This window comes from Passer domesticus, chromosome 1 (assembly GCF_036417665.1).
Source record: "Passer domesticus isolate bPasDom1 chromosome 1, bPasDom1.hap1, whole genome shotgun sequence".
Taxonomy (NCBI): domain Eukaryota; kingdom Metazoa; phylum Chordata; class Aves; order Passeriformes; family Passeridae; genus Passer; species Passer domesticus.
In genome coordinates this window covers 126,655,589-126,680,142 of record NC_087474.1, presented here as the reverse complement: position 1 = coordinate 126,680,142, position 24,554 = coordinate 126,655,589, and the positions used below count along the sequence as shown (strand labels likewise).

The 24,554-nt window shown below is 43.3% G+C and overlaps 1 protein-coding gene and 5 non-coding genes across 12 annotated transcripts in view; 5 read left to right on the top strand and 1 right to left on the bottom strand.

Annotated features, from left to right (window-relative positions):
• Positions 1-786: 786 nt before the first annotated feature.
• DNAJC5B (DnaJ heat shock protein family (Hsp40) member C5 beta) overlaps positions 787-24,554 on the bottom strand; it is a 60,232-nt gene continuing 36,464 nt past the window's right edge. For all 7 annotated transcript variants that reach the window (XM_064387750.1, XM_064387782.1, XM_064387768.1 and 4 more), the window contains 3 exons: positions 13,721-13,934; positions 9,635-9,809; positions 787-4,071 (listed from right to left, as the gene is read on the bottom strand). In XM_064387750.1, the coding sequence (XP_064243820.1) occupies positions 3,977-4,071; positions 9,635-9,809; positions 13,721-13,934 (484 nt within the window). In that variant the 3' untranslated portion in view covers positions 787-3,976. The remainder of the gene's footprint in view (positions 4,072-9,634; positions 9,810-13,720; positions 13,935-24,554) is intronic.
• Positions 17,673-17,745, top strand: TRNAA-AGC (transfer RNA alanine (anticodon AGC)). Its single transcript has one exon. It is a non-coding gene; the product is annotated as a tRNA-Ala (tRNA).
• Positions 18,426-18,514, top strand: TRNAY-GUA (transfer RNA tyrosine (anticodon GUA)). Its single transcript is given in 2 exon segments — positions 18,426-18,462; positions 18,479-18,514. It is a non-coding gene; the product is annotated as a tRNA-Tyr (tRNA).
• On the top strand, positions 18,849-18,921 carry TRNAA-AGC (transfer RNA alanine (anticodon AGC)). The gene has a single exon. It is a non-coding gene; the product is annotated as a tRNA-Ala (tRNA).
• Positions 22,223-22,311, top strand: TRNAY-GUA (transfer RNA tyrosine (anticodon GUA)). The gene is given in 2 exon segments: positions 22,223-22,259; positions 22,276-22,311. It is a non-coding gene; the product is annotated as a tRNA-Tyr (tRNA).
• TRNAA-AGC (transfer RNA alanine (anticodon AGC)) lies at positions 22,645-22,717 on the top strand. Its single transcript has one exon. It is a non-coding gene; the product is annotated as a tRNA-Ala (tRNA).

Below are 24,554 nucleotides of genomic sequence, written 5' to 3'. Positions count from 1 at the left end.
AACTGTGTTCAGTTTAGCATGCTTCTTCAGTTCTTTTTAATAATTTTATTCTACAAAGAGGGAGAGATGTAACTCTTTTTGACTGAAATCATATCAGTATTCATTCTTATACAAGGTAGGCAATCAAATTAAGTAGCATACAACTATGTTTGAAGTTTTTTGTATAAAGCATTGTGGCTTATCCCACAAACTTGTTGTGGGGAGTAAAAGTGCACAAACTACCTAAATAAATGATGGTGCACTTGAATTGTCTATACTGCCTCTTTTGTTTGGTGCTTTGAGTGAATCTGGGTGTGTGTTAATACCTAAGCACACAAAGGAACAGATCTTTGAGGATACATATAGCCAAAACAGCTGCCCCTAGTCCATTTTTCAAATGCTTGGGCTTTTGTGGTCACAGAGACTGCATACCAACCCAGTGACAAATATTCCTGTCTTGTAGCATGCCCAGATTATCTGGCACTCTGTGCTGGCTCTTGAACAGATGCAAAATGCCAGAGTGAGGTGCTGGGTGTCTCAGGATGTCTGCTGCTGTCCTCAGCAGCGCCATGGTTCCCCTCTCTGCACACACCTTTTGCTGGGGGAAATTGTTCCATATAGATGCTGATTCCAGTGAAACTACTGTGTTACACCACTTTGTCACACTGATGATTTTTGGTTTTGGAAGCATTCTGCATTAACTAAAGGACTTAAAATGTGAGGCCGTGGCTCTGGCTGCTTTGCATGGGCAGGCACACCTGCTGCAATCCAAGAGCTAGTTCCTCTTCGGGGAAACCCTGAGTTGTCATTTGACACTTGCCAGGGAGCAAAGCCGTAACTTGGGCCAGCTGTCTCAACAGCTTCTCTAGCTGTTACTGGAATTAAGTTGTTGACAGTGTGGCAAGGTAAAGGGAGTGCTACAATTCATACATACAACCTTTATTAGTCAGAGTGATTGACAGCCAAGGTAGATTTGAATACATGGAAGTTTACATATAAATAAATTTAGCAAAACAGAGAAAAAAATACAATCTGTACATTTTGAGAAGATTTCTGGGTGTGAAACTCAACTGTACACAAAAGCAGATAATGTTAGCATGTGTTCATGGTAGGAACTTTTCTGAAAAGCAAACAAGGGAGTAAAATCACATTGACGAGCTAAGTCCTGAAATCCTTTATCATTCTATTTCCCTATGTCCTCAGAACAGCTGATCTTCACATCAGTGAGAGACACAAATGCTCTGGTACTTTAAGTTACACATTTGAAATTAAACCATGAGTTCAGACACTCAGGTCTTTAAGCTGCAAGTCCTGGACAGCCCCCTCAGAGGCTTGGTCACTGGTTTCTTCTGAGATTCTTTGCTAACTGACATGCTAACTAATGCGTTGTGGCTCTTCTGTACAGAGCCCTATGTCTGTAAAACAGGCAGCAGCTTGTCCATCATTGCTTCACGCTGTGAGATCCAGCCATAAATCCTTCCCAAGAAAAGGCTCTCATTTAGAAAGTGTAAATAAGAACCACATAACTTGTGGTCATCTCAAGCCCACGGAGAAAATTTCCTTGATTTTGGTGAACTTTGGTTCTAGCCCTCTAGACCCATCGGAGGTGTTGTATGTGAAAAAAATTCCCCAATTGCTTTTGCTATTATGGCATTTACTTCTTCCTCCCTGGCTTTAGGCCTGCTCTGTAGCAGTTGTTGAAATCAAGGGTGCAATTCCCATTGACTTCCATGGGAAAAGTAGGATGGATTTCACATGGGAAAGGATTCCACGTATAAAACATAGCTTTACACCAGACTTTTCTCCCTTTTTCAGCTCTCTGCTGGAAATAGTCACTAGGTAACATCTGGACACTTTCACACTGAATTTCTCTATCAGCCAGTGAAACCTAGGAATTACTTCCACCTGCAGATTTGTTATTCACTATGTGCTGTCCCTACTCCTTCACTGGGGATAGCATCCTGTGCCAGAACAAACACCCTGAAAAAGGGAATAGTGGAGAAAGCCAAAAGAGGAGTTTGTGTGCTGATGTCCACAGCACACCCCAGGTCTCTGGGCTCTGCCCATCCCACCCCACCCCAGTGCTGTCTGATCCATCCCCCCGACGGGAAGATGTGCAGCACTCACTGGCAAGACGTGACTCTGGGGTCATGTGTCCTCAGCGGCAGGATGGTGGCACCAGCCCCTCTCCTGGCACCACTGGGCTGGATGGGCACATCCTCAGTGGGCAGGTAGGATGGCGGTCTGGAATTATGTACACACGAGTGGTTTCCAAAATCACTGCAACTGAGGACAGAGAGGAGCCTCTGGGTAGGAGGGAAGCGAGTGCCTGTGCACTCTGGCCATGCCAGCATCTTTTCCCTGTTTTCTGCAGCAGAAAACCAGGGCCATTTCTGAGGGCGATGTGTTGGCTGTCGCCAGTGCCTGCATCCAGAGAACAGATATATAACTTGAACAGGAAGTAATGGTCTTGAAAATATCCTTGTGTTGTGGGACTTCTAAAGAAACATTGAAAGTAGTATTGACTTTGGAGTTACAGCTGGTTCTATAAAACACATTATTTTCCCAATATATTTAGTTGAATGACATTTGATGTCACAGGTGAGAACAGAAGGAAGATAATAATGTTTCACAACTGCAGGATCCAATTTTAAGCAAGGGAACACCACTTTTGGCTAGTTATATATTCACAAGTCTGTACAATTCAGTGGAACATTGTGACCCCCCTTTAGACCACAGCATGCAAAAAGAGAAAATAACAGAACTGACAATGATGGATGTAAAATTATCAATAAAGAGAAATTCTGCTGCCTCAGGCTTCAACTACTATGTCAAATTAGGGAGGTGCTAAGCTTAAGATTTAAGAGGTATTCCTTTAGCTCTTACAAATTAGTGGCCCAAGCTCTTCATGCTTCCTTAGCCATACCCCCATGTATCTCCAGTGATTTGCACAGTGGTACACCTGAACATACACCTCATTCCTGCCTCTTTATTTAAAATCATGCCATGTGCTCTTAAAGCCCCTGTGCCTGGCACAGAAGGGAGGTTTCAGTCTTACCCCAAAGAGCTGGTGAGGAGGACGGTCACTCCTTTGCTGCTTGCTTTTCCTGCCAAGTCCTTGCTGCTCCCACAGCCCCAGTGCCTGTGCTGCTGGGATGGCTCCCAGCCCAGTGCCAGCAGGGCAGCAGGGCCACAAGCCAAGGGCACGGTGCAATAGCCAGCTGGCAGAAAGCTGTTGGCTGGGAACCAAAAGGAGGAGCTTTGCCACGGGCCTGTGGGAGGAGGAGACAGGCTCTGGGACAGCCCAGGGTTTGTCTCATGAGTTTGCAGCTTTTGCTGGGGAAGATGCAGAGCTTATATGTGCTTCTGAATGAGGCTCCTGGATTTGGAGTGACCTGCACTGTAACAACCATCAGAAAAATCTCCTAGCACTTTGTCTTGGCTCAGGATTTATACTTGCCAGAGCTGGGTCCCAGCAAGCCACTAGCTGTCCTCCAAAGAGCACTTCTCTGGGAAGGAGAGCCCCATCTGTCTTGCTAACAACTTTCTCTCTGAGACCAGCTAAAGACCACTTCTGGGTCTCCCTCACAGGAATGTTTCACATCCAGCAAAACTGCTGCGCGCAGGGAAAGTTCCTGGGGCGGGGAGAGCCAGCCAGTGTGTCCATAAAGGGACTCAGGACTGTGTCTGGGAGGTGAAACTACAGGTGCAGGCAGGGAGAAGACCAGGTATGTCAAAGGGAACATTATTAGAGGGAAAGACAATTTGAAGCTGTGAGAGGCCAGCATGCTCTGTACAGGCCACAGGTATCTCCATAGACAGTGCAGGTATCAAACTATTGGAAGTAGCATAGAGTGAGATTCTGCCTTGGTAGGAAATTACTCTCAGGTTACTCTTGATTAGCTTAAAGACAACAATGAACACAGGCTGCAGAACTTATCTCATGTTTTTCTCACAGTGAGAGTCAGTGAGAAGCCCAGCAGGTCCCTGGCCTGCCCTAGGACTCCGTGCGATAGCTCCGATGGCTGTCCCCAATCAGCTGGGTCTTCTCGGTGACGTTCGTCGGCTGAAGCGTGATAGGAGTTTCTCCATCTAAATTGGAGAGGACAACAAAGATTACTTTAAGAACCCTTCACTTGCTACCAAAGTCAGATTTCTTGTTAGCACCACACCATTCCATTTGCTGTTCTGGTTACAGCTTAATTTGGTTTCACAGACAGCTGTGTGGGTACCAACAAGGTGACACTGCCCACACCAAGCCTACTCTTCCTCCTAGTTCTCATACAATGGCAGATCTCTGGGTGTTGCTGCTGCTGTTAGACTGGACATTTGCTGTGCCTGGTGCTTTGCAGAGCTTGCAGGCTAAAGGTTCCTGTCTGTTCTAATAGCAAGTGCTTGTTCCTACAATGGCTGAATATAATCAGCACTGTTTTGAGTCAGCAAGCACTAACCTTGGCAGTGTTTGTGAGAATGGGACAGAAATGAGTCTTGAAGTGGGCAGAGTTAACAGTAAAGAAAGAGGAGAGTTAAAAGGAAAACAATGCGTGAGCAGTAATAGTAATACACTTGAGAGGAGAGAAATCATATGTATCCTGAAAGCCAGCTAGTTAAATAAAAATGTTAAATTGAATTTGAAGTCTTATGTAATGTATATGCAGTAGGACTCTGGGAATTACTATTTTAATGAATTTGGAACTGCCAAAACTTCATATTATCACTACATAAATCCTTACTGCTGTGTACTTTCTCACTCTGTGCAATTTTGTGTTTGCTTTTCCAATATATCTATAAAAAATCATTTGTTGTAGAGTGGAGAAAAGTAGAAATGAAGTCTTTACAGAGTTCCTTGATGGCTACCGTGTTCCATCTGATAAAGAACAAGGTTTGGTTGCCCTTCTCCTGGGCCTCTTTCCAACTTGAATATTTTTGGGAGGGAGGAAAGTACTCAGATCTCAGAGACTGACTTTTACAAGTTCAGCCATCTTAGTGAAGTGTTTCACATGAAAAACTTTGGACTGTCTATATCTTAATACTAACACAGCCTTCACAGTAATCGAATACAAATTATGACTTTTTTGCCAAATGACCAAATGTTCAGGGAAAAAATCTCATCTGACATTTCCTTCTGTTTACATGACAGTTGATGGGATGAATCATGGGCAAAAGATGTAATGTACAGGAGTAACTTAACCCAGAGCAGGAATCTAATTGCATGCCATACGGCTTCCACTCAGTGGGGGCAGAACAACTTTGACTCTGTCAAGGTGAAAGGCAAGAATGATTAAATGCCAAGCAGCTTCTCTGTATGGGCAATTCCATATTTAGACACAAGGTCAAAGACAGACATGTTTCATAACTTCTAAAAGTATATGAGTAATTAATGCTTTGAGCTCAGCACAGGCTCATATTAGTTTGGCAGTTCCAATCCATTTTTAAGTTGCTGTGTGTTTTCTAGATTTCTGAGCAGCATTCCTTCCCACCCACTTCTGCCTCCAAGTTGTTCACTTTCTGGAAGGTTGTTGATGGAGGGCAGAGATTAGCAGTTCATTTTGCTGTGATACCCAGGTGTGCAACACGAGAAGAGGACCCACTGCAAATCTGTCGCGTTGCCTCCAGCTGATCTGCAGACAGCTCTTAGCTGACACCCTCACCAAGCATTTTGCTGCTTGCACCCTTCTAAGATTTATGATAGGGTTTTTTAGCAGAACAGGGACCCATGGCATAATAAACTGTACAAATATAGTCTGCTAATGGCAAGCTGCAGAATGGAGGTGAGGCAGAATTCACAGTTTAAACTGCTTTCTATAGATAGCTCCTGCTCACTGTTCGCCTACATTTGTATCATATGGAGTGTGGAGGAGACAATGAAGTGATAAAAACTTTTTGCTTCTGAGTTGGGAAAGTATTTTTCTACTCAGGTTCTTTTATTCTCGTCCTTTTTTTTCTCTCCCAGAATTCATTTTCTGTGAAATAAAAGTTGGTCTAGAAATGCCTTGCTTTGTTCTTACAATGATAACCGAACAGGAGAGAACAGACCTGCCAAACTGCTTTGAGTGCATCATTACAGCCTGAAGTACAAAGACAATCCAAATTCCAATGCCACCTCCTCCGGGAACACAAAAGTTAACGAAAATTTTGCCATCAACTTCAGTGGAAGCAAAATCTGTCAACCTGCCCCACGTGTGTGGGAAAGTGATGAAGTGTTGCACGTGTCTGTGCTGCAGACAAGCGAGTGATACTTCCCTCTGCCAGTGCATTTTGACAGGTTACCTGTAACATCATGGCATGATACCACAGATTACCTTATTTTGCACCTTTCTAATGTCATGTTTGATCTGAAACACTAAAAAATGCCATGTTTAAAATGTAATAACCCAAACATAGCATTTAATTTTTGGTTTTCTGCTCTATATTAGGTCAGAGTCTTCTGGTACAAATCAATAGTTATGAGGAGAAATCCTTGTAAGCTAAGTATGTGCCAGGGCTTGCAAAGCCCTAATTTCCTTTAGTTCTGATGGTCATCTCACCCCTGGAAGTACATGCTGTAAAACAAGGCTCTCAAGAGAGCCATTGAACTAGCTGAGCACTAGAACTAGTAACATTTATTTGACTAAACCCTTCTTCTAGAGGAAGATAAATTCACCTAGAAATTATCTTTTTCTGGAGAAATAGCAAATCAACAGAATTGAAGCCTTTGGCATGATTGTGTTGATTTCAGTGGCAATTCACTTTGCTCTAACATTTTAGAAAATGGATCACTAAATCTTTGGCCTCACACCTCTCTTTCTTTTTCACTAATAAATATGTTTTATGGTATGTTAGTTTGAGGAATTAAATCAACTCTGCAAAACCTTAATTTTGTTAATGATAAATGTGAGAAACTGAAAAATTATTACAGTTGTGTCAGTTTGATAGTTGAAGTCTAATCTCAACTCCTTTGGGCAGTACAGCCAGCAGCAGGCAGCTGCCACTGAGCACAACTGCTAAGAGCTCAGTCTCAGAGGTTTGTAGCATCAGGAATTTTGATGCTTTATCGATAATGCATTCCTCAGAAAAGCAGTGACTGATTAAAAAATATTTGGATAGTTTTTAGTGTGGCCTTAGCTTGAAAAATGTACATTTTGACCTCAGCAAGAAGTTCTGGTTAGCAGTACTGTAGATGCTGGGGACAGCAGGAAGCAAAGAAATTAATTACTGGTTGGAATGCTCAGTCTGTGCTCAGAGGGCATGCAAAGAACTTGGATCCTAATAGAATCTCCTCTTCCAAAATTAAATCTGCTGCACAAGTGATTCTGAATTACACAGTTTGTTTCTGAATTACATACAGGAACATTTCTATTATTTACCCAAAGGAAGGCATGAGTATTAATTTATGTGGCTCAACATTCAAAAATGCACAGTCTTTTCTATTCTAAAGTCAGCTGTGTCTTTCTGGCCAGCATGCCTGAAGCCAGGATGACAAGGGAAGAAGGAAGGGAGGAAGCACACTTTGATCTGGTTGTCATAATTTTTTTTTTCCTAAATGCATTGTCTGTTTTCCTTTCAGCTGCAGAAAAGATGCTCATGTTACCCTCTGTCATAATGCTTTTATTTACATTCCTTATAAGTTACTGTCTTTTAAAATAAAGAAAATTCTGCTTTACTGAGACTTGCTGGTTTTGATTAGAAGGAGAATGTAGCAAGACTGAAAAGGAGGGTAAGAAAAGGTATAAAGATCTAGTTTTCTTCACACCCTACCTATGTATTTAATATTGTCTGCCAAATACTTAAAACATTAAATTCCATATTATGTTTATTTTTCAGACTGGTACTTTGCTAAGCATTTAAAATTAGTTTTTTTAATTCGTTTCAGTGGGACTCGGTGAGAGTAAAAGATGTCAAGGGGACCTAAAATCAGAGAATACCAATACCTTTCTGCTACCTGTGCCAGTAGGAAAGAGTGATTATTTTTCTGCCACTGGGGAATTTTGTTCTGGATTTAGAGGGCGAATTAAAATAAATATAAACCAAATTAAAGATAAACAAATGAAGAAAATGGGCAGAAATTAAACATATGGATTCTTCGAAGTTCCATCCTTCAACTTTAGACTTGTTTTTGGTATCATAGACTCATGAAGAGCAAGACCCATTTTAGATTTGCACTTTTCAGGTGCCTAATGTTGTAAAGTTCATTAGATTTGTCTCAAGGTATTGTGGTTATAAAGTTTTCACTAGTAGTTTTTATTGCCTTTGCAGAGACTGATTAAGTATGATCAATTTTTAAGCTGTTTACCTTGATATGCCTCTAGGCAAAATCAATTTAAAAACATCACCACACGTTGGCGTAACAGTTATAAAAATAGCATTTGTTTCAACTACTACAAGTGTTTTGTTACATATTTATGGAAGGGTAAATTTGTGTGAAAAGTTGGGGGGGGAAAATTTCTTACTGCTAAGGGAACATGACATTTGCAATCTGGCAGTGCTATTTTAAGCATAATAAACATAAGAATATAACAGTATAAGATCTTCCATAACAATGGAAGAGAAAAGCAGTGAGCTGACTTCTTAGGTCCTTCCTAAAAAACCCTCGTAATCATAGTTTTTATAAATTTGCAACTGAAAAGTGTCTTCAGTCCTTCCCTGGTACCTTGGGTTCTTATTGCTGGAGCAAGGGTCACTGCATCTCTCACCCTGTACATATCTATCCAGTTTGAGATGTTTCTACTTCCCCTGAATATGAAGGCAAAACTGCCCCTTTTCAGCACACTGGGACAGAGTTCTTTGTTCAAAGCATGTATCCCATACTAGTGTCAAATTAGGAAATCACCTCCAACATCCCTTGGCATAGCCAAAACCTGAACATGCAGCTGGGGGAATGCAGCAAAGCCAAAAAAAGAGGCTGACCTGCTGCAAAGGTAATTTTGCTGTCACAGGCCCATGTTCCTGGCTCCTAAGTTCCTGTTCCTCTTGCCCCTAAGTTACCACTTGCCTGCTCCACCATGAAGCACACCACAGAATTAAAAGGCCAGGAACTACAGACATTTTTGAGAGGATTAGTTTACACCTAGATTTTATCCAAGGCCTGAGTAGGGTAGAATTGCTGCTGCCAGTGCCGAAGAGAGTGAGAAGCTTGGGGCTGGTTGGGAGAGGGACAGGACCTTGGTAACTCTCCTGGGTTACTGCACAACCTTACTGTTGGAAACCTGGCATCTTTTCTTGAAGCTTTCTCTTGAATGGGTACAGTATCCACCACAAGCAGGGATACATTTTACAGAACTAAAGTCTGAATGACAGCTTATTCAGGCCAATCAGATGTGACAGGAACCAGTCCAGCAGGGCCTCATGTATGAGTATAGGATCTAGGATATGAAGGATCGTGGGCATGGGAGCTAGAGGGTGAACACTGTCTCTTAAAATAAACCCTAAGATTTTTATTGTGTAAGTGTCTCATAAGAGATACAGGAGATGTTTAGTTGTAAGTGCCATAAGTTTGGTTTTGCATTCATACATAATTTGGGAAGTTCACTGGGTTGTGGTCTTAGCTAGAGTGAATTGGCGCTTCTCCACTGAAGTCTGGAAGCAGCCTCAGCATTGTGAGCAGAACATCTGGACTACAGGCTTTAAAGATTGTTTTGAACAGCTTTGCCACACAGTAAGCCCCTACAATACACACCTCTTTCCATGTCATTCTTAATTTGCTCTTCCAAATCTTCTGGAGACACACAAAACTCCTGCTGTTCCCCCTCGGGTGCCTTCGGTTTGCACTTTCCACAGCAGCAGTTGAAGCAGCAGCAGAGACAGCAGCAGAGGTAGCAGCCAGTCAGCAAACCACAGACTGCAAACAGGCCCTGGGTTAAACACAGCAGGATGAAAGTCCTGTTAGCAGTGACCTTCCCAAACTTGTGGCTGTCTCTTACAGCTGAAGGCAGAATGTCAGAGGAACTCTGGTTCCTAAGTCCTTGGCACACAGAGGAGTCCACCTCCTGTCCCAGTGCCTGAACAAGGGCCAGATCACCTGAAGACCTCCTCACCCGCTACCTCCTGTTTCCTCCTGTTTGTCACTAAGGACCAAAGCCACAAAGAAGACACCAACCAACAGGCCACATGCTGAACGTTTGACAGTCTGTTGTTCTGCTGATGGCCCTCAGAAAAACCCTCCAGGCAGTATGCAAAACCCTACCCACCTTAACATGACTCATTTCCATCTTTAAAATGACTCATTTGTCCAAGATCATTTTTGCAAACACTTATTTACTGGCAAGCTCTTGTCAATAACAAAGCTGAGAGAAAAAGAAGCAAAGATCCAGATGAATCCCACATAATTTTGGGCACTGAAATAAGGCATCCAGTTTAGGACTGGATGTAGTTGCTATGGACTCCCTACACAGTCAAAGAGAAGTTAAAAGCTCTTCCAGGGGAAGTTTCAGCCATAAGAGTATTTGAATTGTCCATTGTGGGTGTCTCTCTCTCTCCCCATTAGCCTGTGCAGGACCAACAGGTGACATCTCCCAAATTATAGTCCTCGGACTATGGTTTCTTGATCTGGGGACTCAGGTAGCAAGAAGTTCCCACCTTTGATCACTCTTGTACCCACGGCACAAAGCATAGAGGATTCAGGAGAGCCAAGACAATTGCCTGGAGCCAAGACTGGAGATCTTAGAAAAAGTCAAGAGCCAGAAAATTTAAATTTTTAGGGCTTTCTTCTTTGTGAGGGTGGTGAGGCACTGGAACAGGTTGTTCTGAGAAGTCATGAGTGTCCCATCACTGGAGGTATTGAAGACCAGGTTGAATCGATCTCTGAGCAACCTGGTCTAGTGGGAGGTCTCTCTGCACATGGCAGGGGGCTTGGAACTGGATTATCTTTAAGATCCCTTCCAAACCAAACCATTCTATGATTCTCTGAATGTGTGGGTAAAACCAGCACAGCTTTGTGGCCACCAGGTATATATGGATTGATTGGAGGCACAGCCTGGCTTTAGCATGACAGTTTTCCAGTCTGTCTTTTGCTAACTATTTGTTATGTTCCTAAGACAATATGCTGCTTGAGGAAGAAAGTAAAGCACAAATGTCAGGATACTGTCAAACTCAGACAATGGAGCTATGCAAATAATATTATGTATGCATGTCTGAGCTAAGGTTAGTGGGGGCTGGCTGGAGCATCTTTGAAGGTAACAAGACTATTTATATGCCTAATATTAATATAAGTATGTATCTAGAGTGAGCAAGGTGCTTTTAAATGAAAAGAAGGACTCAGACTTTTTGTTGTAAAATGCTTTCCTCTAATGGACACCTGAAACAGTGCCATAATTCCCAAAAAAAGTTATCTGACTGTTTATTATTTATGCCATAATGGAGAATAAATCATCATGATGTATAGAATGAAAAAATAAAACAGAATGAAAGTGTGTAGAGGGAAAAACACATTGAGTTTATTCATGATACCTTTAATGTTTCAACATTTCTTGTGCTTATATGATTGTGGTTGTTAAATCAAAAATCAGTTAATTGATGTTATCAATGAACTGTCTTCATAGTAGAAGGTGAATTGGTTTTTGTTAAAACAGTTAAACAAACAACCTCTATGCCTGCCAGTGGAGAAGCAATTTGAGTTCCCATTATCCATATCAGTAAGTTCCCAGTTTAATATGCCTGCTAAAAAGTCTAGCACTCTCTAAAAAGAACAGTAATCTTCATTTTTCATTTCTCCTTTCATTTGAGTTTCCTTACTGCTGATGATAAAACTCCTTGCAACTGTCAGATTTTCCCAGTATGAGTGTGCTGGGAAGAGGAATGTGTGCAGTCAATGAGGGAGATAACAAGCCAAGGCTGTGGTCCCTACTGTCCTCCACCAGAATGGAGGAAATCAGGAGTCCAGAGGTCATCTGCAGATGATGCCTCAGACTCAACTAGTATTATGATGACCAATATAAAAATTTTAAATTGATCCAGCATTTGTGTATGAATAAAAAACAAACAAGAAAGAGTGAGTGCTCATCTTGCAATAAAAATCCCAAACAACTAACAAAACCACTTGGCCTCTTTATACTTTGGGGGTGACACGGTTTTTGGGTCGGGGGAGACATAGAGAGACCACCTGTGATAATTCTCAAATGATTCTATATATATATTTTGGATTTTTTTGTACGAAATTCTTGAAAACCAGGAAGCAGGGATTACTCTGCTCTTCAGCATGTCTTGTCTCACCTCTGGGATACAGCTTGCTTGAAGCAATCCTCACATTTCTCCTTTAGTTGTTAGGGACTTATGAGCTTCTCTCTGTACTCCCCACTGCTCTCTTTATGAGTCAAAGCCACAGTGGTTATTTCTGTCCCTGATTATATGACCCCAGAGGATTTTATACTCCATAAAATCTCCATTAAAGATAACCAAATAAAAGAAAAGTAGAAGCTAAAAAAAAAACAGTGAAGAAAAATCTTTTTTGCCAAAAACTGTTAAAGGAGTCCACACTGTTGCCCTCTCAGTGCTGAGGCCACCCAGCTGTGGCAAAGAGGCAGAAGGAGAGGGTGGACAGCAAAGACAAGGGGGAATGATCCATCGGGAGATAACAGCAGCTCTGGTGGGGTGTCCAGCCTGCAGCAGGAGGCAGCTACAGCAGCTGCGAGCAGGCAGCCTCCAACAGCCTCTGAGGGGCAGCACCTTCTCAAGTTTAATTTAAACACCAGCACTTTATTCATTGGTTTCATGCACTGCTCTGCATTTGAGCAGCTTCTGTCTCATCCTGATTCAGAAGTCAAATTATGGCTTCTAAGACCCCCAAAGTGCCCAAGTTACTTCCCAGCTTAAAAGGGGAACGTGGGGCAATGCAGCATTGGCCTGTTCCTCACTGAACAGAGAATTCTGTGTTCCACAGTTCTCAGATAAAAACTGTCATGCCATGCTTGCTTCAAATAGTGCAGATCATCTTCCTGTGTATTCTGTCACAGTCCAGCAGAGTGCTTTCCTGTGCTGCTGTGGCTGGAGACAGGTAGATTTTGCACATTTGCAATTTTGTTTGTTGCATATCTGTAGTATTTCAGTATTTGCAGAAACACTTGAATGTGATATATGCAAACATCAGAGGACACCAATGTGATAAGGGAACAAATGAACCCAACTCCTTCATGACTAGAACAACCCATTATGTGTTTTTTCTTGAGCAATATGCAGGGTTTTGGTGTATCATTCTCTTCCTGTCCTACTCTCTTCCTCCATTCCACTCTTCTAACCTTTTCTTTGAGTTAGTTTCTCTCACTCCATCACCAAGGCACATATGTAATGCCATAATCACAGTGTTATGTGTTTTTATTGCTTACTTATATTATGTGCTATATATAGCAAAAAAGAAAGCTAAATTTGTACCTTAATAATTTATTAATTGGTTGTCACATAAATGGGACTTCTCGTCTTTGAATAATGAGTCATTTTTATTTAGTCATTAGAGAAAAGAAAGTCAAAATTAACCTGGAGCACTAGATTCAACTCTAATTAATGTCTGAAAGTGTTACAAAACATGTACTATAATTACATACCAGGTTAAAAAAAGACAAAACTTTCTATATTAGTGCTAGTCTGAGTTTATGTTACATTCTGCCACTGACGATTTTCCAGATAATTTTGTTTTAGTAAGTTTTTAGTTTAGAGTCAGATGGTACTATTTCTTAAACCTGTAGAGAGATCATGTTTTTCAGGGGGTTCCTCGTGTATATAATTGGCAGTGTGCATTGTAACATTTGATTTCCAAAGGAGAATAACAGCTTACCTTTGCCCACCAGCTTGAGAGCATGAAGTAGGTGTTAACATTTTCCTCACCAAACTGTTCCGCCACATAGAGCCCTAATGATCCATACTTGTCATATATGTTTCGCTTGGACAGGTCAGTCAGGGTTGCATGAGCATTGTTGATCTCTTTAAATTTTTCTGCAGCCTCTGGATTGTCTGGATTTTTGTCAGGATGATACTTCAGAGCCAATTTTCTTAAATGTGAGAAACAAAAATAAAAACAGAAGGAAAATAAGTCATCTGTATATGTGCATGTATACAGACACAAAACATTGACTTACAAAAAATATTTTCATAGAGTTATAATAATTCTGAACTGTGTGTTAATCCTTCTTTTTTCCAGCTCTGATGTACTCAGTGGAAGAAAAGTGACACAAAGGAACCAAACATTAAAGTTTTGGTGAAAGAGGTGTGCCTATTACACTGAGAATGAACTTTGTGTATTGATACCTAGTCAGCTACTGTGTTAAAGTAGACAGGGATATATGATGAAAGCACAGATTGCAACATGATAATAAATCACAGGCATTTGTTGCATTATGATTGCCAACTCATTTGCATCATTTAGCAGGTTTTAGCAAAGATAAAGATTTTTTAAATGCTGTTTAAAAACATGATGATCACACTGCTTATCCAGGCAACATTATTTTCTTTATAGCAAAGGAAATTCTGTGTTCAATTGCCTATCAATAGTAGCTACATTAAAACATTGTAAACAGTGTCTGTGTTTGCAGAAGCCCAGACAGTGATGATGGAGAGCACAGTTAGGAATTACAATAGAAAGGGAAGCATCTTTTTGAAGCACAAGGTGGAAAAGCATAATGAGTTAATCCCGGTTTCAAGTGCCTGTCTTTTGGCCTAATTCCCCACTGCTGCACTTCTGAGACAATCCTTAAAGCAGTAAAAGGGGATTGTCATAGGATCATCATAGGAACCATCACAGAATGGTAATTTTCACAGGATCATGGAGTGGTTAGGGTTGGAAGAAACCTTAAAGATCATCTAGGTCTGTCCCCTCACCATGGGCATGGACAGCATCCAGTAGGCCAGGTTGTTCAAAGCCCCATACAGCTTGGCTTTGAAGGCTTCCAGGGATGGAGCATCCACAACTTTCCTGAGCAAGCTGTTTCAGTGCCTCGTGACCCTCACAATAAGAATTTCTTCCTGATATCTAATGTAAACATACTCCTTTTTAGTTTAAAGCCATTGCCCCTTGTCCTATCACTTCATGTCCTGGTAAAAAGTTCCTCTCCAGCTCTCTTGCAGGACTGCTTAAGGTACTGGAAGGTGCTCTAAGGTCTCCTTGGAGTCTTCTCTTGTCCAGGCCAAACAACACCAATTCTCTCAGCCTGCCTCCATCTCTCTGGTCATCCTTGTGTCCTTTCTCTGGACTTGCTCCAACAGGTCCATGTCCTTATTTTGGGGTGCCCAGAACTAAATGCAGTAATCCCTGTGTGGTGTGAGAGTGGAGCAGTGCCAGCTAGTTTGGGCTGCTTGTGCCATGGAAGCCTTTACTAGGTCAGGGTTTGACACTGCTTTTTGCCCTGGACCATAATCAGCACTGGGGCATTTGAGGAGAGGTGCAGCTTGAAAAGTGCAGTGTGTGACTCTCGGCTCACAGCACTGAGAAAACACAGGATCGAGAAGAAGGGGTTTGCTTCCAACCATCGTGAAGCACTGCTAGTGTGAACTCACACACACTTGCAAAACAAGCACAGACAGAAGTATATATTTTCAAAAATTACCACTCCCGGTAAAGAGCTTGCAAAGTCTCCAGGACATTCATTTAATGACTAGTGCTGACCTCTAGTGGCATCAAAAGTGACTTAGTAGTGTTTTAAACTGTTTCAATCACAGCTAAGCTGTGTTTCATTTTGGGAATATTCTCTCCAAATATTTTCAGAGTTAGCCATAATTACTATGACCAAAAATAGTATTAGTGGCGTGAAGGCAGTGTGCCTACACTTCCTTTAGCAAATTTAACCTCAGAGTAGAGTCCTACTTGATTTCCTTCTGAAGTCCCAGTATAGGTTACTCCTCCAGTAAAGAGTAACTGCTTGGTTCCTGGTAACAGTTCCTGCCTGGAAACATTCTGCCAACATCAAGACTGATATCAGCCTGGGAACAGCTTCACCAATGATGTCTTCAATTCTCCTGCACTCAAGTCACAGAATCATAGGTCATAAATAACTCCTTAAACATTGTATAATAGCATGAATATGTTCATGTTCAGTCATGTTTAATACACCGTGCATATTACACCTTAAACACAAAGTTTAACATGTTTAACATGTACCCTAAACACAATAAAATATTAAATATAAGAACTGAAAAAGCAAGCTAAGTCTTGCATGACTGATGTATTATGTGTCATCCAAGTATTTAAGTAAATTATGCAATCTATCTCTTTTCTTATCTGAAAACAAGCCCCAACAATTAGAAAAAAAAAAAAAAGAAAAAAACAAAATAAAAAGGAGAAGTATTACTTTCAAAAACCCATGTACATTTGCAGGCATCACACAATCAATTTCCAGCTTTTCTTTCTTTTCCCAAAGACCCAAAGACATCTTCTGGCTTACCTACATCCCAAACAATCTTACAGAAAGTAAGAATTTGAACAGAATGTAGTTTTAAAAAGATGAAGCACATTAGTCGCACTCTCACTTTACCTAGTGTTGTTTTAGACTACTAACAGGATTACTTTCAGCAATTAACAAGAGATAATGTGTGTTTTTATTTTGATTTTGGAACAAATGTTCTCACTAAAAAGAGTACATTACCAAAACAACTCTCTGATCACTGAGATGACATATACTAACTGAAAAGGATTTAGCAATGGGAAAAAGATCTAGATATTAGCAGTGCAATTCATATGAGCGAGACAAAAGACTCTGTTAGGTCCAACCCAAGGAACAATAAAAGTAAGGACAAAAGCTATGTGACATAACACAAAGTACTAGCTATATGGTACTGTGGGTACCTGTGGGCTCCTGGGAAAGTGTCATTTCCAGTTACATAATAGGTAGGGTTCATTATGACAAAGAAGAAGACAAAAAAGTAGAGAGTGAAATGAACAAAGGAGTTTGTAGGCTACCAAAACCAGGGGTTTATGTCCGTTCATACTTTTCTCATGGTGAATGGCTTTCTCCTTCACCGCCTTAGGATCACTGCCCACTGCACTTCTCCACAGCAGCAAGCAAGTTTGGGAGAGGAAAGTGACAACAAACAGGGAAACAGCAATCCCACAAGATGGGTAAGTGTGCCTTGGATGGGTATGACACTTATGGAAATGAAATCAGTTTATTGAAATAAACTCAAGACCTCTGTCAGCTGGAGGCTAAGGTTGAAAAGCGAGATCAGGCCAGACTCTGACACAGGGCTGGGTGTGATGAGGAAGCTTTTGAATGAAGAAAAGAATATTTTGAAGACAGGGAAGTATGCTCCATAGGGCCAGATATGACAACCTGGTAAAGTATCAGAGGATGTGAGCAGAACATCTCTATGCTTCCTTTGATAGCTCAGCTGGTAGAGTGCAGGACTGTAGCCTCCCTTGCATGGCATCCTTAGGTTATTGGTTCAACTCTGGCTCGAAGGAGTCACCTTTTGCCTCTGGCACACATCCGGAACTGGCACCACTGCCTTTTTCTGCTCCTGCCCAGGAGGCTGTCCTTCAAAGGTCTGTCTAGCCGTGAGCTCTTGTCTGAGTTGTGGGGGATAACCAGCCAAGGTATATTTTTGGGTGAACCCTTGGGCAGGGAAGGGTGAGTCTGACCATGGGTGCTGTCCACAGTCATGTCCAGCAGGACTGTGAGTGGGTGGGTTGGTGGTATGAGAGTGATATGAATGGGAGGCGCAGGCTTTGGGTGCAGGGTACCCTGCGTCAGGGCTGGGTGCCTGGGAGGGGAGAGGACCTTTTGCAGAGGCCACAGGGTGGGGAATTAGCTCAAGTGGTAGAGCGCTCGCTTAGCATGTGAGAGGTAGCGGGATCGATGCCCGCATTCTCCAATGCTTTTCATTCCCTTTGCCTGGACACAGGGCCCTTTGCCAGGAATCAGTCTGTTCACTGGGGGCTGTGGGAAGATACAAGGTGTGCCCTGGATTTACAGAGGAGGATGACATCCAGGGTTGTATCAAGACTCCTATGGGCAGTTTGGCAGAAGAATTGATCTTCTTCCTCTTTGCCTGCCAGTTCTCAAGTATTAAGCGAAGTACAGAAAAGGACATCTATAGAATAGAGCAACCTCAGTGGAGAGCCACCAAGGAACTCAAGGAATTCTCTTTAAAGACAGACTGAGGAGGAGAGTAGGTGCTTTCAGTTTACAGAAAGAGATGTTCAGAGGACTTACACATGACGTTCCAACACTGTTACAGAACTATCATTTTGTCTTATGCTTGAGCAGAGAACAAAAGACAGCACAGCAAAAGAGAATCAAAGCAAAATGCACCAGGATAAAGGTAAGCTCTGTGTGGCTGTGAAGAAGTTCATCTGAAGAAGATGATGTCCAAAGAAGTTATGGAGCATTTCTGTGGTTTGCATGACTGATGGGTTGAACAAGGTTCTGTGATGTCTCAGCTGAAGCCGTTTGAAGCAAGATGTAGTAACAGAGGCATGATGGTGCACTGTGGCTTGGCAAAAATGCTGGGTGTGAACAGGGTGAGGTCCCTTGGGAAATGTGCCCATGCTTCCTTCGATAGCTCAGCTGGTAGAGCGGAGGACTGTAGGCTCCCTGGCACGGCCATCCTTAGGTCGCTGGTTCAACTCCGGCTCGAAGGAGTCACCTTTTGCCTCTGGCACACATCCGGACCTGGCACCACTGCCTTTTGGTCCTGCCCAAGGGGTTCCCCTTCAAAGGTCTGTCCAGCCTTGAGCTCTTGTCTAATCTTGAGAAGTTGACCAGCCAAGGCATTTTTGGGTGAACCTTGGTCAGAAAATTGTGATTTTGAGCACTGGTGTTGTCTGGACTCACAACCAGCAGGAACATGATCAGTTGAGTTGTTGATGGTGTGACAGTGATATGAATGGGAGGCGCAGGCTTTGGGTGCAGGGTACCCTGGGTCAGGGCTGGGTGCCTGGGAGGGGAGAGGACCTTTTGCAGAGGCCACAGGGTGGGGAATTAGCTCAAGTGGTAGAGCGCTCGCTTAGCATGCGAGAGGTAGTGGGATCGATGCCCACATTCTCCAGTGTTTTTCATTCCTCCTTGAGTGGAAACAGGGCCCTTTATCAGGCATCCCTCTTCCCACTGGTGTTATTAGGAGCTATTTGTAGCTGGCTGCACAGATAACTACAGGAACTGGAGCTGTACCAGCAGGAGCAAGGGCTGTAGACTGGAGTATCTGCACCTTCCTATTTACTTGGGATTAGATCAATATCCTTGCCCACCTTTATGCCTACTCAAGTGAAGTCCGCTGTTATTGAGAGGAGCAAAATATCAAACTAATTTTTAAGTATAGTAAAAAGAATGACTCAGGGAATCACCAAGCAGTTAGAGTCGCCCTGCTAAGATCATAGAACAGATCCTCCTGGAATATATGTCCGGACCTGTGAAGACAGGGAGGTGTTTAGAGACAGCCAAAATGGCTTCACTGAGTGCAAAATCATGACTGACTAATCTGGTGGCCTCCTACAATAGACTGATTGCCTCAGTGAACAAGGAATGAGCTGGATGTCATCTACCTAGACTTTGCTAGAGCCTTTGACATCATCCCACACAACATCCTTGTCACTAAATGGAGACACAGGGTTTGGGTGGATGGACTGCTCAGTGACTAAGAAATGGGTTGGATGGCCACATCCAAAGAACTGTAGTCAACAGTTCAATACCTAAGTGGAAACAAGTATCAAGTGGTGTATTGGTCCCAATACATGGTCTGTATCGGGACCAATACTATTTAATATCTTCATTAATGATGCCACTGCGAGGGGCATTGAGTTTACCCTCATCAACTTTACAGATAACAAAGGACGCAGTGCAGTTTATATGCTTAAGGGAAGATATTCCATCCAGAGGGACCTCAAAAAGCTCAAAGAGTGGGTCCATGTGAACTTCATTAGGTTAAACAAGCCTGGTGCAAGCTCCTGTACCCAGGTCACGGCAATCAACAGTATCAGTACATGCTGAGAGAGGACTGGATTGAGAGCAACTGTGTGGAGAAGGACTTGGGGGTGCTGGTGGATGAAAAACTTGACATGAGATGACAATGTACCTTTGTAGCCCAGAAAATCAGTCATATGGTGGGCTACATCAAAAGTAGAGTGGCCAGCAGGTGGAAGGAGGTTGTTCTGCCCCTCTACCACCTTCTTGTGAGCCCACACCTGGAGTGCCGTGTCCACCCATGCATTCCCCAGCATAAAATAAGGCATGTTTAGACCTGGTCCGGAGTAGGGACACAAGACTGATTGAGGATTAAATATATTTTCTGTTAAGACAGACCAAGAGAGTTGAGACTGTTCAGCCTGGAGAAGAGAAGGCTCCAGGGAGACCTAATAGCAGCCCTTCAATTGATAAAGAAGACATGTAAGAAAGACAAAAAGAGATTTTAGCAGACTTTATGGTGAAAGAACAAGCAGAAATGCTTTTAAACAAAACAGGGTAGATTTAGATTACGCTAAAAGAAATTCTTTATGATGACAGTGGTGAGGCACTGGAAAAGGTTGCCCAGAGAACTTAAAGACACCCTATCCCTGCAAAAGTTCACGTCTGGTTGGATGGGCTTTTAAGCTACTTGATCTAGTGGAAGAGGCTCTTGTCTGCAGCAGGAAATTTGAACAACGTGAACTTTAAAGGTTCTTTTCAACTCAAAATATTCTATTATAATACAGAAAAGATGGACGGTCACAAACTGCAGGCTTTGGGTGAGCTAAGCAGAAAGTTTCACATGTCTCTCAGGAGATTATCGATTCAAGTGTTAGACATTTTACTATGGTGGTGGGAAGAAAAGTAAGACAGTGGGCCACAAGTGAAGCAACAGAGATTCCATTTTTTCCCTCCTCAGGTCAGGCAGGAGAAGAAGGGTGTCCCGGAGCATTGTGCATTCCATGCTTAGAGATTGATGTAATATAAATGGCTGAACCCTTGAGTCAGCTGCAGTGATCCTTGAGCTTGGGCTGCTGTGGGAGACTGCACAAGAGGTGTCCTGAGGCCTCATCCAAGCTGATTGCTTTGACTGCTCTGTCACAAGAGTGCAGCGGCAGCTGGTCTTGAAGGGGAAAGTGACTGCCTCTTTGGGACATCCCAGCTAGCTGTGGCCAGCACCACCAGCAGCACTGGGGCACTCTCCTGTTCCTTGCTCTGGTCAGAAGAGCACCTAAGGCTTTCGCCTTGAGAGATGAGGATGCACGAAGAAAGGGCTGCTACCCAACAGCAGACAAAAAGATGGACTTCATTTGTAGTGCAACCCAGATATACTGGCTCCAAAGGAACTGGCATCTGGAGAACCCAAACTTGCCCCTGCCACCAACCTTTAAAGAGGGGAGGATACAGAGATGGAGTCTGGTCTTCAACTCATCAGTGAGAGGGTGGGAGTGGGGAGAGGGTGACTGATATAGCAGAATAGCCAAGAGGGAAAAGCCTAGGGAGGAGCCCTGGCCCCTGAACCAATCACTCGATGCCCTGGCTGGAAGGTTCTAGAGGAAAGGATGGGCCGCCAAGTGATGGACAGGATACTAGGGAGGGACTAAGGAACAGATACATAGGTTGCCAAGGGGAACAGGGAGGAGAAAAATGGACTGACAGGGCAAGTGAAGAGAGAGAGAACCAGGGCAGAACCGCTACAAACAAAGGAGTACATGGACCAAACCAATTTACAACTTAACTGTGCTAAAGCATACGAAACACACTACAACAACAGAGGAAGAGCTTGTTTTGGTCCCTCCACAGCTCTGCTGGTGGAGTGAAGGGCTGTACGCTCCCTTCCATGGATACACATCGCATGTGTTGGGGTGCTGCCTGCTCTAGTACATCTGAAAGGCCCTGAACTGACTTCATGTAGGAACTCCAGCTCCACCCATGGGTCCAGGAGCTCTATTTACATTAATCTCTCTTTTCATGCTACACCATGGGAGTCTTGATCACTAGCTAAGATAGAGCCATAACTTTGGATACATCCAGCCACAAAGACTATTGATGCATATACTGATGTGCACACGGAAGCTCTTGCTTGACCTCAACCTTCTCTTGTCAGTCTGGACCTGCCTGGCATTCACTGGACACATGATCATCATTCTGACCTCTGCACTGACTTCCATACTTGCAGTGCCTGGTGATGACATCTGCTCTGATTTCTTATCTGGGATGAGCCACCATGGCTGGGTCTGCCCTGGTTTGGTGTTGTGGACATGAGATTTTCTGGACAATGTGAGTCTAAGGCAAGTGTTTCTTTTTTCCCCCTGGGCAGTGTCATGCAGGTATATGTGATGTGGTATGGAAGCTGAATGGCTATCTGAGTGTGTGCTGGGCGAGGTCCCAGGCATGTCCCTGCAATTCCTTCGATAGCTCAGCTGGTAGAGCGGAGGACTGTAGGCTCCCTGGCACAGCCATCCTTAGGTCACTGGTTCAACTCCGGCTCGAAGGAGTCACCTTTTGCCTCTGACACACATCCAGAACTAGCACCACTGCATTCTTCTGCTCCTGCCCAGGGGACTCCCCAGAATGAGTGCCCAGTTGTGAGCTCTTGTCTGAGTTGTGGGAGATAACCAGCTAAGGCAGTTTTTGGTGAACCCTTGGGCAGGGGGTGGTGGTTCTGACCATGGGTGCTGTCTGCAATCTCCTCCAGCAGAACTGTGAGTGGGTGGGTTGGTGGTATGAGAGTGATATGAATAGGAGGTGCAGGCTTTGGGTGCAGGGCACCCTGGGTCAGGGCTGGGTGCCTGGGAGGGGAGAGGACCTTTTACAGAGGTTGCAGGGTGGGGAATTAGCTCAAGTGGTAGAGCGCTCGCTTAGCATGCGAGAGGTAGTGGGATCGATGCCCGCATTCTCCAGTGCTTTTCATTCCCCTTTCCTGGACCTGTGCTGCCAAGAAGAGAACAGCATCTAGGACTATGTCCATGGCAACATGAGCTGTGAATTGAAGGAAGTTCTGAGAATGGTGGAAAGGATGCAGAATATTGTGCCCATCCTTGGGCCTCCATGTATCAAACAGACATTGACCAAGTGCAAAGAGCTCAGAATAAGGCCTCTAGGACACTTGGAAGCAGGTGCACTTGCCCTTTGAGGAGAGGCTGTTGAATGTGGCCTTGTGCAGATCTTGAAGAAAGGGCTGTGTTGTGTGGGAGATAAGCAAGCACTTATCAAAGTGCCTATCAGGAGGTTATTGATTCAACAGTTAAGCCTTTTACTGTGGAGGTTAATGGAGAAAAGAAAAAAACAGGCACAATTGAAGCAGCAGAGGTTCCAATTTTTTCTCATCTATGAGAGAATGAAAACCTAAAAAGAGTTAATATCTCAAACACTTGGTAGCAGAGGAAAGGACTGTTTCCATGCTGATGAGATAAGGTGCAGTTAGAAAACAGCATCTTTCAATGCAGGATAACGCTGTCCTTGGCTCAGCTTCCTTATCTTGTGTAACTGTCTCCAAAACCAGGTATGAGACAGCACTGCACTTGTCTCTCTGACATCTGTGAAGGGAATTGAAACCATGAAGCCGCCAACCGCCTTCTGAAAAGTTTGAGAATAACAAAATGTGCATGCATGAGAGCTAGTCTATAAATAGCACAGTTGAGATGGGTGGGGTGTGCAACCACCACCTGAAGGATCCATACTAGAGGCAGCACTGGAACCCTGGCTGGTGATCCAGATCTTTTCCTCTAGGTCTATCATCTATCTATCTTCTTCTCTTTCTTTCTTCTTCTGTTCCTCTTCTTAAAAGTTTAAATTGCTGCTCCCATGGGCTGTTCAGAAAAATTTAGATCATTCCTGCCGTGGGCAATTCAACTGATAATAAGGTTTAAATTTATTCAACTTACAATAAAGTTTAAATTGCTGCTGCCATTAATGAAATTTTGTAATTGATCATTTGGCATTGTTTTGCCTTAATTTAGCCCAAAGGTATCCTGAGTGTTAGTTGTCTCCAGAACTGCCTTCTAGGGACCTGATGTTTTATGGCTATTTCAGAAAAAATGGTCCAGGACCACCCTCTCAGGACCTGACACCTCCTCGGGTCAGCATGGTGGGAGGAGAATGTTGCTCTGGAGTGCGGTGCAGTCTCCATGCTTGGAGGCTGGCATAATCTGACTGGATGAAGTCTTGAGCAAGAGGATGAGATCCCTCATCTAGGGCTGCTTGAAGGAGAAGGTAGACATAGAGATTCCCTGAGGACTCATTCAAACGGATTGCTTTGAGAACACAATCATGGAGGCAGAGCAGAGAGAGGACCCTGATACTCTGATACTCTTTTGGTATCTGCTGGTGTATTGGAATGTTGCTGGTTCTCTCACATGGTGACTATACATCTTGTGTGGGCAGTAAGTGCCTGAATGGGCCTGAATGGCCCTCACCAGCCTCATGTGGGGTTTGCACCTCCAAACATCAGCACACTTTATGTTCACATCTGGGCCTTCATGTTCTTTCTGTGTTAAAAAGCAGGAGTCCTGGTCTCTAGCTCAGTAATGGCCAGAGCCATAGCACTATCAAGGCACAGAGACCTTGGATCCAAACCTGATGTGGAGATGAATGCCCTGCATTGACCTAAGCCCTGCCTTTTCAGTCTGGACCTGCCTGTCAGACACTGGACATAATCATCACTCCAACCTCCGCAGTGACTTCCATGCTTGCAATTGTCCTTGTTTTGTCATGGTGATAGTGCCTTCTGTTCTGGAT